Source organism: Crocodylus siamensis, chromosome 6 (genome assembly GCF_052110815.1).
Source record: "Crocodylus siamensis isolate JL-2025a chromosome 6, ASM5211081v1, whole genome shotgun sequence".
NCBI lineage: Eukaryota > Metazoa > Chordata > Crocodylia > Crocodylidae > Crocodylus > Crocodylus siamensis.
Window position 1 is genome coordinate 59,434,724 of NC_143400.1, and position 14,235 is coordinate 59,448,958.

General features: G+C 42.4%; 1 protein-coding gene across 2 annotated transcripts in view; it reads right to left on the bottom strand.

Annotated features, from left to right (window-relative positions):
- The window catches only part of FARSB (phenylalanyl-tRNA synthetase subunit beta), a 53,012-nt gene that overhangs the window by 12,518 nt on the left and 26,259 nt on the right, over positions 1-14,235 (bottom strand). The window contains exons 16-17 of one of the 2 annotated variants that reach the window (XM_090051504.1): positions 13,736-13,888; positions 10,078-12,754 (exon numbers count right to left, since the gene is read on the bottom strand). In XM_090051504.1, the coding sequence (XP_089907630.1) occupies positions 12,750-12,754; positions 13,736-13,888 (158 nt within the window). In that variant the 3' untranslated portion in view covers positions 10,078-12,749. Of the gene's footprint in view, positions 1-10,077; positions 12,755-13,735; positions 13,889-14,235 lie in introns of those variants that run through there. The other variant, XM_090051503.1, reaches the window with a different exon arrangement.

Consider the following 14,235-nt stretch of genomic DNA (forward strand, 5'->3'; position numbering starts at 1 on the left):
AAGTGCAGAAGTCTACTTTAACTGTATTTTCCCACATCTGTGTATTTTAGTTTTTCACGCCTTAGTATTAACCATCTTTCCTTGTGACCCCTGCCATTACCCAGTCTGAGATGGGTAGAACCACCAGCAACTGGACTTTGGCTGCCACACTTCATACTATTCAGAAAACAATTGGGCTCCTTGGCATGAAACATCCTGTACAATTAAATTAAGGACCTCAGCAACCACTCTTTTTTTTCAAAAAGGAAGGCTTATGTTTTGTAGGAATAAGATTCCTATCTACCAAAAGATGAAATACACTTCTAAATCAAAGATGATGTGATCCTAAGGGAAGGTAAAGGCAAAGTCAGTTCCTCCTCCATAGGTCTGAGCTCATAACTCTGCATCTCTCACTCTTGACAAAAATTTTGAATCAGAATAGACACTATAAGCACTTGCTGCATCAATGGGTAAGAGCAGAATGCTGAACTCCATACGTGCCAGTTAATTGCAAGTGTGATATACAAAAAAAGAGGCACAAGAGTTTCCAGGGTTATAAAACACTGAGTCAAGTCAGAAGACATAGTCCCAATTCCTGGCTCTGACAAATTTCCTGTTGAAGTCCTGAGCACATAACTTAATGTCTGTACTTCAGTTCCCTTATTTGTGAAATCAGAATGACGGTGTTTATCCTCCAAAGCTTAAGGGAATTAAGTATTACACACATTATACAGAGTAGCAAATACATTTGTAACTTTTAAATTCAGGTAATCTGTCTCACATGCATCCTATTTCAAAATACATGGAAGTCTGAAAGCTCAGTTTAGGTCTGGAATTCTACAGCAATTTTAAGATGAATGATTTTCCTCACACATTCATCATAAAACCCTGAGAAGAACAGATTAATTGCACATTTCATCATGGAAAGCTTGGTGCTAAGTTTTGCAGTGAGCCACAAGTTTGGGCTGATAAACGTCCAAAACTCTGAGTCTCACAAGACAGATGGCCAGAAATGTGTGTCAGCGTTTCTGTCAAAACCAACATATGTGGGAAAAGGTCTGTACCAGTTCTTTAAAATGTACATTTGAGGAAAAATAAAACTTAATAATTGAGGCTGAGTTCTAAATTAGAACTGTCTTCATGAACAACCTGTATTCTAATATATTCTGCAGTCACTGATTATTGTGGGCTTTTTATTTTGATTCGTAACAATTACCACTTTTTAAAATTTGTACTGAAGCAGACCATTGAGAATCCAAATGGAGCTCATACTCCCGTCATGGCAGGTGCTATACACAAATGAGAGAGAGGCCTTGTCTGCTAACGCTTTAACATTTAAATGAGCTGGGTGGAGGAGAAAAAGGGGAGGACAGAAGCAAAAATGCTTTGGTTAAGTTCACAGAAGGTCAGTGTAAGAGAGAAAAAAAAAATCTCTGCAATGAAATCACTTCTCAGTTGAAGTCAATGGGTACATCTACACGTATGCTTTACTGTGGAGTAGACTAATTTGCTGCACTGTAAAGTGTCACCATCTACATGTGCAGCAGTATTAAGCCACAATACAGTGGAGTTGAAGATTGTACTTTTGAGGAGTAATTAGCTGTAATTAAACACATGTGCAGACATTGACTGTGGGCATAAATTACACCTGGTCAGCCCAGCTAGCCAGGGGCCAGACTCCTGCCTGTCACCTAGCCATATCTGGCACCATCATGCCCCAACCAGACCTGATACCACCCCCATGCCTTCTGCCAGCTTGGGCCTGCTCTGCCCCAGCTCAAATTGCTGCTGTACTGGGCACATGTGTAGACCTGGTGCCCAGGAGCAGTTTACTGTGGCTCAAACTACTCCAGAGTTTATTGCTTTGCATTTAATTGCACATATAGATGCACCCAATGGGACTTTCAGCACTGTCGCCAAAACTGCACCCCAAATTGACTCTGGCCCCACGTGCAGATCCAAGGGCACACACCACCCAAGCTCTTCTGGGGTGCGCAGAGGGTGGAAGCTGCCCCCCTCCTGGATGAGCTGCTCATGGCTCTCTCGCATCCTGCCCCAGCTGAGCAGTGTCTCCCCTAGCCCCACTCCCTCCCTCACCATGGGGGCCTCACATGGCTGCCTAGTGGTTACATGCTACCATATTCTGTGTTGCAGTCTTCAAGTACCTTTACAGACCTAGGATCAGATTTCTAAAGGTATTTTCTTCAATGGATGCTAGGCACCTAAATACCTTTAAAGAATCTGACCTCAGGACTCAGTATTGGTAGCATTAAGAGTCAGAGTTGTCTAAACACTGTCAAGCCTTGTGTGGAGATCATATGCTTCCCTTACTGTATATAGTGAAGAGACGGAGACCTACCATCCACAACCTTTTTCTGTGTATTCCTTCATCTTTCAGTTACTTTGAAGCTAAAGCCATCTCTCTTCTGCATGTTAACAGATAACATACATGGATTACCTAAGTATACAGAAGGTGTATCTTATGCAAGTGCATAAACACGACGGTAGAAATGTTAAATAATCTATATAGTATCACACTGATGACTTAGCCAGGAGTCATGATCCAGGTATTGTACATTATAGAATGAAAAGCAGCCTTACCTCAAAAACCTAGTCAAAAGTATATTATGGCAACAATGGGCAGATACTATAGACAAGGGAACACAATGCAACAATGAATGTACACAGACCAAGATGTTACTAAGTAACACAGCCCAGGACGGGGTACTGAAGGGTTCCCTGTTTAAGATCACATAATCAAATGAGAGAAATGTGTGTGGAAAGAAATCTTCCATTTGGAAGATGGATACTGGAGAACTTATGTAGCCAGCAATAAAACATTGCTAGATTTTTCTAAACCATTACTTAACACAAAAATATTGCACCCAGCATGAAGCAACTACTTAGACCTTGTTAAGACGGAAAAAGATGAATTAATCATTGAATTGAATAGCTGATGACTGCACAGGTACCAGGGATCAGGTACCCAAGACTCACTTATCTTCAGTATGAGAACAAAAGATATGGTTTCAACCAGTGAAATATACAGTGGTGTTTCAAAGGCACCAATTTCCCAGAAATCAGGAAAGTCATAAGAAGTTTGACATGAAGGAAAATTTTAGACAAAGAAAAGTGAATGAAAATTGGGATCCCAAAAATGACTTTAGAACTCAGAAGTAAAAGAAATCCTGGCAAACATAAAGGCCTATTATCTCCAACTAGTAAAACTGTTAATAATGATGTAAAAATGTCTTAAGTGTTCAGGAATATTTCTGCTTTCCATTTGGAAAGAAGCAGGACAGTGTGCTTATGAAGACAATGACATACTGTCCAATTCATTCATAACTAAAGATAATGTTAGACAATGGGCATCAAGAATAACACCTCCATCCCCAGACACTTTGCACTCAAGAGTTCTCAAAGTTTGAAAGACCATCTTTGACCCAAAGATGCTAATTCAATAAATCTTGGAATACTGAGAAAATTACAGGGCAGTAAGAGTACTAAAGTTGTTCCATTATTCCAAAATAGCAACCAGAAAGGGCTCAATAATTATAGACTGGCTAGCTTGACATCAATCTGGGTCAGATAATATAAAAGCTGAGAGAGATTTCCACTGATAAAGAGCTCAAAAGATAAGAATATAATTAATGTCAATCAAGATTTTATGCTAAATAGGCCTTGTCAAACAAACCTCTGCCTTCATTCTTTAAGATTATATGTTTGATTAATCAAAGGTACCTGCATAGGCATAACACAAAAATTATCACTATACAGTAACAATAGGGAACACATTAAATGGTTAAACTAGCTTATAGAGAGTGAATCTATATGTGCGCTTAACTGCGCAGATGACGACTTTGCTGCAGTGTAAAGCATCACAGTTGATACATGCAATACTATTAGACTGCAAAAAATTGATTTTTGCTGCAGTCTATCAGTACTATTGTATGGCGGGCATGTGTAAACACTGCCCCAGATTTACTGTACCTGGTCAGTCCAGGCAGCAGGAGATCAGACCCCTACTTACCACCTAGCCACACGGTTCCACACTGGAGCATTCTTGTGTCCTAGCCAGCCTCTCTGCTGCCTGCCGCTGTATCCCAGCTCAAACTGCTGCGGTTCCAGGAGCAGTATCTGCATGAGCACACTGGACTGCAGCAGTTCAAGCACCTACATGTGCCATTAAGGTGACACAATAAGCTCTGGTGCAAACCAGGCCAGAGTTTATCACATCACCTTAATGGCACGTGTAGATGCACCCAGACAGATTTAGAAATCATCCATAGGGAATCATCACTGAAGAGTTTCATTTCTAGCAGCGACTGATTCTAGGTTTGATCCTTTTCTGCATTTCCACTAATTATTCAGAAGTAAATATAAAATCACTGCTGAAAAAATTGCTGAAAAGGCTGGCAGACTGAAAAATGAGGATGAGACAAATCACAAAGAAGGTTCCAAATACCTCAATTAAACCAGCCAACTCAAAAGCAAATTGTTATGGCCAAATGCAATGTTCCATATCTAGGAACAAAGAAGTTACTGAACTAAAGGATGCCATACCTATAACAATGTGGGGCAGGGGAAATATATCCTAGGAAGCAGTATCCTCTGACAAGAATTTAGGGGACAAACATTTAGTACAGACTCCAAGTTTGCTGCTGTGAGGCAAAGAGTTAATCCTTCATTTGTACAAACTTGGAAACATAGGTTTCCCTCGTTTTGTACTGTACATGCATTCCTGGAAAACCGTGCATAACTCGAATTTGCATACAGGGAACTCACTTTACAATATAACAAATAGGGATATGTTCCAAGACCTCAACTGTACTGACCCCCAGGACCCATTTCTACCACTTACAAGACAATTTTGGTATTTGCCAACAGCAGACAGTACACACAAGCACAAGGCACTATCATAATGAGGATGGCAACTACAGAAACATGTCGCAGACAAGTGAGGAGACTATATTTTGGTGTGTGTCACTCCCACAATGCACCGCACAAAACAGCTGACTGCGGGCTTCCACCACACCAATCACATAAGAATGAATTTACCTTGCATATAACAAAGTTTTGGTATAAAAAAAGGTCATCACATAAGAGTGAATTCACACATACAGAACCCTCATGAAGTGAGGGAAACTAGAGAGGTGATTTTTACCTCTGTGTAACAGTAGTTGTGTGAGATTTATTATTTATTTATTTACTTATTAGAATACTGCATACTGTTTTGGTGCACATACTCTGGAAGGGATATTGAAAAGTCCAGAAAAAGCCATAAAAATTATTTGAAGGCTGGAGAAATTGCCTTCAAGTGAGAAGCTTAAAGAGCTCAATTTGTTTGGTTTGTCAAAAAAGATTAGAGAGACTTAATTACAGTGTGTAAATCCTTTCATGGAGAGAAAAATACTGGGTATTAAAAAGCTCTTTAATCTAGAGGAAAAACGCAAAACAAAAAACTCTAGGCAGACATTTAAATGAGAAACTAAGGACAAATCTTCTATGGAGGGGATGACTAACCAATGGAATAAACTATCAAAGAGAAGTCTTGGTTCCTCCCATCCTTGAAGACTTGAAATCTTGAATAGATTGATGCCTTTTGAGAAGTTATGCTTTAGTTGACAAGGGTTAAATGGGTGGAGGTTAAAAGCCTGGGATAGACACAAAGTTAGACCAGAAGATGTAACGAATCCTTGTGGAATAAATTTCTATGGGAGCGTCCACACATGCAAACACGTGCACTTGCAGCAGCTCAAATAGAAGCGGTGCAAATTTAAAACAGGGCTTTTTGCCTCAGTGCACATGCCTGGACATGCATTTTGGTGTGGGGCAAATTGTGCCACTTAGGACAAAATAACCCTGCCTGGCTCCTCCTGGATCTGCAGCCAGGGGGAACTAGAGCCTGGGGCTAGCACCAGTGCTGGCCCCAGCAGTATAAAAAGCTGCCCTGGCAAGTAGCTTAGGGCCACTTGCTCTCAGGAGCTTCTGGGGCCCAGCCAATTGACATCTGGGGACACTAGCCCCTTGCACCAGCTGGACTGCCGAAGCAGCCCTGAGAGTTCCCTGCACCCTCTACCCATTGCAGCCATCTGCCAGTGGGACCTGCTGCCACCTGTGGCTCCAAAGCTGCATGCCTGCCAGACCCGGATGGGGACTGTATAGCCAGTAGAGGCACCTGCCCCCCTGGGCCAGCTGCCAGTGGGCTGTGGATGCACAGTTGCCTTTGTGCAGCACTACCTGGAAGATGTTCCTATGTAGTGGCCTGTTTTGAATTGTTAAAGCATGCCCTCCTGGCCCCAAATGGCCAGGAGGTCGGCCACCCCCAGCTGGGTCCCAGGTGCCAGCCCTGAGCAGACTTTTCTGCCTGGGTACCGCCACTTGCCTCTCTAGCAGGAATTCCAGTGTTCCCTATTTAAAACCTGCAAAAAATCTAAAAAAAAATCCCAATTCACTCTTTAAAATACCCCGAAATCCTACAGCAGTGGGAGCGGTGGCAGTGTCAGAGGTGCCTTTTTGCAGGGGGTGCACTGCCAGGCACAGGGGGTGTACGCCCACAGGAGTCACAGAGACTGGGACCTGAGCTCTGTGCCAAGTAAGTAGGGGGTGGGGGGAGCTGGAGGGACTATTGAGGATGTAGGGGGGACCATGGGGGCAGCCCAAGAGGGATGGGTCCAGTGGCCGCCCCCCCGCTCAGCCAGTGGTCAGGTGCAGCCCCCTTCTCACCTCCCTGCTTGGCTGCAGCCTCCTTGCTTGCCCTGCATCCACCTGCGGCCTGCTTGCTTGCTCCCTGCCTGCCTGCAGCCCCCCCCGTGCTCGTCCACCCAGCTGTGGCCCCCCTGCGTGCTCCTCCGCCTGGCTGTAGCCTCCCTGCTCACCCCCTACCCAGCTGCAACCCTCCTGAAGCTTACCAGCAAAAGGAGCTGCGCTCTTGGCCTTGTGGCACAGCCCCGCCGCACAGTGGGAGGGGCAGCCCAGCTTGACCTTAGCCGCCAAGTATCCATGCGGCCTCTGCCGCAGTGCTGCTGCAGCCCAGCACGGGGCCATGTACTTTCGGGCAGCTCCGGGCTATCACCTGGGGCTACACGCTGCTCTCAGGAACCAGTGGTCACACTGGCCTGGATCCCATATGCACAGAAGCAGCCCAGCTGGACAGCGCAGGGCTCACGCATGCAGTACCCAGACTGGTGAGCTGTGCATAGCCCAGGTGACAGCCCAGAACTGTCCAAAAGCACGCAGCCCCACGTCGCACTGTCTGGCTGCAGCAGTGCACTGTGGCAGAGCCTACATGGACACATGGCAGCTGGGGCCAAGCCGCGCCTCCCCACACTGTGCAGGGGGACTATGCCAGAAGGCCAAGAGTGCAACTGCTGTTGCTGGTCAACTGCAGAGGGGTTGGAGCCAAGCCGAGGACGTGTCGGGGGCTGCAGCCAGGCGGGAGAGCATGCGGGAGGGTGCAGGCAGGTGGGGGGCAAGTGAGCAGGCCACAGCTGGCAGTGGGCCAAGCAGAGGGGCTGGAGCTGAGTGAGGAGGCTGCAGCCAAGCAGGGAAGTGAGCAGGGGGCTGCACCCGGCCGCGGGCCGAGCTGAGGTGGGGCTGGAGTTGGGTGTGGGCTGAGCAGGTTGCTGTAACCAAGCAGGGAGGTGAACGGGGGGGCTGCACCCAGCTGGGGGGGGGGAGCATACAGAGGGAGCAGGAGCCATGCGGAGGGGTGGCTGGTGGACCCACCTCTCCCAAGCTGCCCCTCCATGGTCTCCTGCACCCTCAGTAGTCCCCCCCACTCCTCCAGCTCCCTCCACCCACTACTTACCTGGCACAGAGCCCAGGTCCCAGTTGCTACAGGCAGCATGCTTCAACACCCAGGAAAGGGACAACCACAGAGACACTCTGGCATGGTACCAGAGCATCTCTGTGGAGGACCAAGCCTCCAGTTGCCTCGGAGAACAGTCCGGAACCATGTCCTGCCCTGCTTTTATCTGCCGCGGGGGTTTTTTGACTCCTGGATATCCAGGGATCTAATTTTGTCCCTGTTCTGCAAGTTTGCAGCACAGGGAATGTTTTCTCATTCCTGCACATGCCTCTTGCAGCATCTCAAAAGGCTTTGAGATGCTGCAAGACGCATGTGTCCACTCATGTCGATGCACCCTATGAAACTACAAATTATGAACTACATCCAAAGGTACATGCCAGCTTTCTAACTCATGTCCATGATCAGTCTTAGGCACTTACAGGGCCCTCCCTCATTTTTGTAGTTTTATGGTACTTTGCAATCCTTAATGCATTTCTTATCACAGTCCTGTGAGACAGGGCAGTGGTATCAATCCTGTTTTAGAAAAAAAAAAGCCAAGTCCTGATCCATAAAAAACAGAAACCCACATCCTGCATATGTCTCAGAAGGTGCATTCTAACCATGAGGTTCTAGATGATGGGGGGCATGTCCCTGCTGAAGCTGTGGCACTGTGTTGATAAAATGCAAGATTCATTGGAACACAGAAGTTCTGTCATCCAGCATTTAGAGAACATACCTGGGAATGGGTGATCTGTATTTTGATTCCTCTGCCCTCCCATATGTGTTGTAAAATAAAGAAATGGCCTATACTCTGTTTTTTTGAGAGGGATGACAGAAGCACCAATGTCCAGGGGAGCAGTCTGGGATCTGTATCCTGATCTGATGTAAGCTCCTTCCCACAGCCCAGCATGAGGCCACTAAACGCTGGAAAAGAGTAGAAAGTATTGTATGCTTCTTTCTTCAGTGCTCCTTACTGCCCAGCTTATGCAGCTCTTTGTCCAGTGCTCTGGCTGCTGTGAATCCCACTGTGAGGCACTTAACTCGTATATTTGTTCAGGGAGTGCAGATACCTAACATGGAGCTATGGATTCCTTTTGGGGAGCCAGGCAGCTAAAAAGGCCTTTTGTGGACTAAGCCCTGGGTGAGTTGCTCTGTGCTGCATTGCACACTTGTAACAGAGAAAGGAACAGAACATGGCTCTCCCTTGTCCCATGTCAGCATCCTAACCCCACCAGCCTATTCTTCACTTCTCAAGTTTTATAAATCAAGGTTGACTTTAAAGAGACTTCAGGGTCTTGGTGTGTTGCATAATTATGGCAGTAAAAACAAATGTATAGTGACATTCTTGGTTATGGATAGATAACTATTACACCTCTATAATTTCACAGCCCAACCTTATTAGATTGAAAGCCATTACTATGATTTACTGTGTCATTAAAATTTTCTACACTTTACCACACCTTTCATTTAATTAAATGGGAGGCAGAAGGAAAGGAGTGTTGCTTTTGTTAAGATTCAGTGTTATTACACAATGGTCAATTAGTGACAGAAGCAAGACTAAGGATTTGTATGTAATTTTTATGCTGAGTCCAAACTGGCTGGTTTCCCATCCTATCAACATTAAGCTGACTACCCTAAACAAATGATTGACAGGAACAACACTTTTATTAAAAAGCTTTGAAAAGGCATAAATGAAATTCATGCTGAAAATAGCATGAAAATTAGGGTGCTGAGCAGTACATGTTATAAACTTGGCCATAGAATAAAGTCAAATAAATCCAGATTATTTCAAAAAAGTTTTTGCAGAAGTACAGTTTTAAGATGACCAGATGTAAATGTTATTATGGACATGGACAGGACTAGAGAGTGTAAAATAGGGCAAGTCATATAATCTCTGTGCCTTATCTTCCTACATACAAAATATAGATAATAATATTTGCTTTCTTTTAAGAGATTTATGTTCAATTCAGAAGATTTGTACTGAAGTGAAATAGTTTGAATCACCTAGCTAATACCTACTGTTTCAATGGCAAGACAAATGAAATAAAAATTAAATAGGGGAATTAGGGCAACTTATTAACCAAAAACTGTCTAAAGATATCCATTGATGACTCTTGTCTACTTGTCTTTACCTCTTCCTTTAAGAGTTTAAATAGTTTCAATTTTGTTTTTTTTATTTTTACCCACTAGCTATGCAATTCATACTAATTTGTACATCATAAATTACATGGAACTGGCTAAAGCATCAAAGGAATTTTATTCAAAGAAACAGCACTAAAGAGCACACAAAAGGTAAAAATATCAATGCAAAACTATGTTCTTATCAGTTCATTTAAAAGTTTGAGTTACAGAAGTATTGTTATCGACTACCAAGACAGATAAAATGCTTTTTTAGGTCAGCAGTTATAGGATTTTAACCAATACACCATTTAGCACTGTGCCTTTTAAAAAGTGGTGCAGAATTTCAGCTTTTCCCCTTCAAAATTTTATCAATTTAATAATAATAGTAAAAAATAAAATTAGCCCATAGTATCATTTAAGAAACTGAAATCATTAACTGTGGAATCTATGTTGAAATCTTTACACTTGTCCAGTCTCTCAAAACACCCTCTTCTGCATGGCCGCTTAAAACATCTTTTCTTCTCCCATTACTGTGCTGATCAAATTACACTAAAGACTAATGTGAAGGCAAGAGGAACATCACAATTTCACCCATATTTTCAAGCATCTGTAATTTTTCCACAGGTGTTGCCACAGAGGCAAAAAGGTTATGACCCTAAGGTCAAGTCGGTGGGCATTTAGGTGTTACTATAACAGAAGGGGCTTAAATAGCATGGGTGCGCACATATGGTGAGGACTGCATGTACACACTTCACTTTATAAGCTGATTTTAGAAAGGAAGCAAAGCATCCACAGAAACGTAATAAATTCTTTAAACATATGCAATGAACTGCTTTCTTAGACACTTTCTGAAATAACCTGTGCGATCAGTTAATCAAGGAACAAAAGACAATAAACACTTAACAAAAATCTTTTCATGGTACTAAAATCAGTTCCAAGATTTGCCTAAAGAAAAATATTAGAATTTCTGCAGTTCAGAAGTGTTCTTTTTATAGGATACACCCGCTCTTACATGTAGAAACTTTAATGTAGCACAGACCATAAAACTGTGCTCTATGGAAATAAAAACTCACAGTGCAATAGCCTGAACTAAAGCCTCTGAAGCAATTAGCTCTTTTTTTTTTTTTTTTTTTTTGAGTCCCTCAGAACCCTGCAGTCTAAAATGTTGCAGGATATGTTTTCACCCAACAATTGACCTTACTCCATCATCTGCTTGACATTTTATCGCTCCTATATACTTAACTGGCAGCCTGCAAGGCAAGTTAAAAAAAAAGCTACTCTGACTTCCAACTTTCTCTGCAGTCAAGGACTTTGCAAGTAAGTTGGTGCAGTGACACTGCATTCACTCTGGCAATAGAGTATATCAGCCATCTGCATTGTTAGCAAGGTTAAATTCCAATGTCATCAGAACTGCATGGAATCTATAAATCACTCCAAGAGTTTCTGAATTACTGTTGCTATAGAAAGAGGAGGAAAATATATCACATCCAAAAGCCAAAAACTGCTTGTTACACACTGTATAGAGAAAATCTCAATCTGCTTTCTGAGTGCTTCTAATCGTGTGTGGGAGTAATATCATGGGGAAGCGGGGGGGTTGTTTGTTTTTTTTAAGTGCCAAGACACCTGGAACACTAAACAGCATCAGTATCAAGAAATGAACCCTACAATGTATTAGGAATCTTTGTGATTTTTTTTCCTGTTCTTTGTAAGACGTTCAGAAACTAGGGTGATGACTGCAGTATGGAACAAGGCATTTAAAAGTTTCAGCATAAAAAACCCTTTAAGTAACATGTCTATTTTAAAAGCAATTCATTTACTGGTTTTAAAAAGAACCTGAGGGAATGAAAATCAACTCTCACTGAATTTCAATGGGAGCTGAGTACCTCGCTTCCAGGCTCCTTCGAATATTCCCACCTACAAATGCTTTGTGAGAATCCTATTTATATTATTACATTTTATTGGCCAACAGTGAGTTCTTATTGTCTCTTGTAGTATTCCCGCTGGCAGATATTTTAAAAGTCTGAATAAAATACTATGGATATTACCCAGTAAAGAGCAGAAAAACTGCATTAAAATCAGGGGCACGTATGTACTTATTCAAGGTAAGCAGAAGGAGAGCACATGCTCAATAAGCCAGCAACACTGCTAAAAATTAGTCTGTATTTAAAGTGACTACTTTAGAGCTCTGAGAACATTCATGCTCTCTGAGCTGTCAGTGATGCTGTGTCAGGGTCATTAGTTCCAGTAAATGCACTGCTCAGGCTTTTTTCTTGAGCAGAAGAGTTGAAGTCATAATTTCTCTCTCATACTTGTATCGCAATGAATGACAAGTAGGTAAAAATGCAGCGGCTATCCCCAGAGTCCTGCATTCCTATATTGTATTGACTATGTCATTATTTTAAGTAACAGAATAGATTAGTTGTGTGCTATTATTCTCTAACACAGAGCTGTCCTCTTACTGGAATAACTAGTTTTTGATTCTGCAGTGACCTGAAGAATTACCAGGATTGTTGGATTTTTAAGCCTTTTAAACTCCTCTACCCCCCGACAAAAATACACATTGCCACTAGCTGATATGGGAAACCCTCAGTAGTGGGGAAAAAGTGATCATACTTGTAAATTGGCAATTTTACAACAAAAAGCTCCAGATAAAATTTCCTAGTTAAGAGAAACGGGAAAAGCAAATTTCAACTCTTGCGGGAAAGATACTACAGCAGATAAGTTTCACTCTTTTTTGGGGGCATTCGCTTACCCTAGTCCAGCTAACAAGCATACATGGGACAGTATTAATGCAGGTTACCAGCCAAGAGACAATTCACTTCGTAATACTGTAGTCCCCTTGAGTGTCTCAGCTTCGCTTCTATTCTTGGGATTTAATGAGAATTTTGTTCAATACAATTTTGTCCAAAAATCAAGAAAATGCAGTACACAGATACCATCTTCAATTTTAGTGAGGTTATCTAAGGTACAGAGATTGTCTTACTACAGCTGAGCAATTCAAAATTAATTATGAAATACTTACAGGACAAATCTGTTTGCCTGTCTAATTAAACTATGTCTCCCCCTCCTCTGGTTGTAAAAGTCTGATGGGAATGATCAACAAGAAGGCTTTAGATAAACTTCTCCTTAACAGATATACTTATGGATAGGTATTTTAGTATATTCTATAAACTAAAGATTCTCAATACCAAAAATAAACTCCTCAATGTTACCAAAGGCTACCCTAAAAGGGAAAAGGATGCTAGAAGATTCTGGGAGCTGGGTAGAATGAGAATGAGCTCATCAGATACCCAGCTCCTTCACTAACAGAGCTGGTGGGAGTGAGGGGGAAAGATGGAGAGTCAGAGTACAATGACAAATTCTCAACATTTAGAGTTGCTTTCTGAAAGTTTTGGGAAACCCCTCCATTGTATATGCCAGGGCAACATGATATAAGGCTATGGATCTATGCAGAAATAGAGGTTTCCATTTCATAATGCAGGGAGATTTGAAACCACATGCTACATGTGACTAAAGGGTGTTCAGGGATCTTGACCAGTGCAGACTTCCTCGTTCCGAAAATGCATGAACTAGGAGCATTCATGATGAACTAGGAGCAGTGTAGAAGTGGGTCCCATGTGGGAACAGAGGCAAAGAGAAGGTCCCCAGAGATTTGTGTCCAAATCTATTTACATCATCACTCAGATTCTGTACCGCATCAGTGTTTTGCAGAAAGCAAGTACACATTCAAAGCAAACTTTTACAGCATATTGCCTACAGTTAATGACAATATGAAAGCCATCCTGCACAGTAGCAGGATGAGAATTATTAATAGGCCCCTCCATGTTTCACTGTTGTGCCTCTTACCTTCAGTTGCCTTGATTAAGTACCCATTCTCTTTGTTTGGTGGCACATCCAGCAGCTGCATTACTCTGTCCAGGAACCCGTGGATAACTTCAAACCCAGGGTTCTTATTGTAATAAACAGCACAGAGATGCCTGTAGTTCCTGGCACCTACATCTGCAGAAGAAACAGAATGGTTGTATTTTGTCATACTTCATCCTAGCCTTTTGTATAAGTTCTTCTAACGTTAGAGAAGGTAGCACTACAGTTGAAATACTGTCCTGTGTTAAAAAGAAAAAAACCCCAAGTGTATTAAAAAAACATGCCTTGCAAAGAACTCAGAATGATTCTGACACAATTGAAACCTAGGGAATTTAAAGCGGATTAGTCAAAATACACATATTCAGCAAGCAAATGACAAGTTCTTTAGTTTTAACCTTTACAGCTTTTAAGGTTGGTGGTAAGACTAGCTATTTATGAGACAGAACCTTTATGCAATAACAAAACAGGTCCAAAACAGAAAT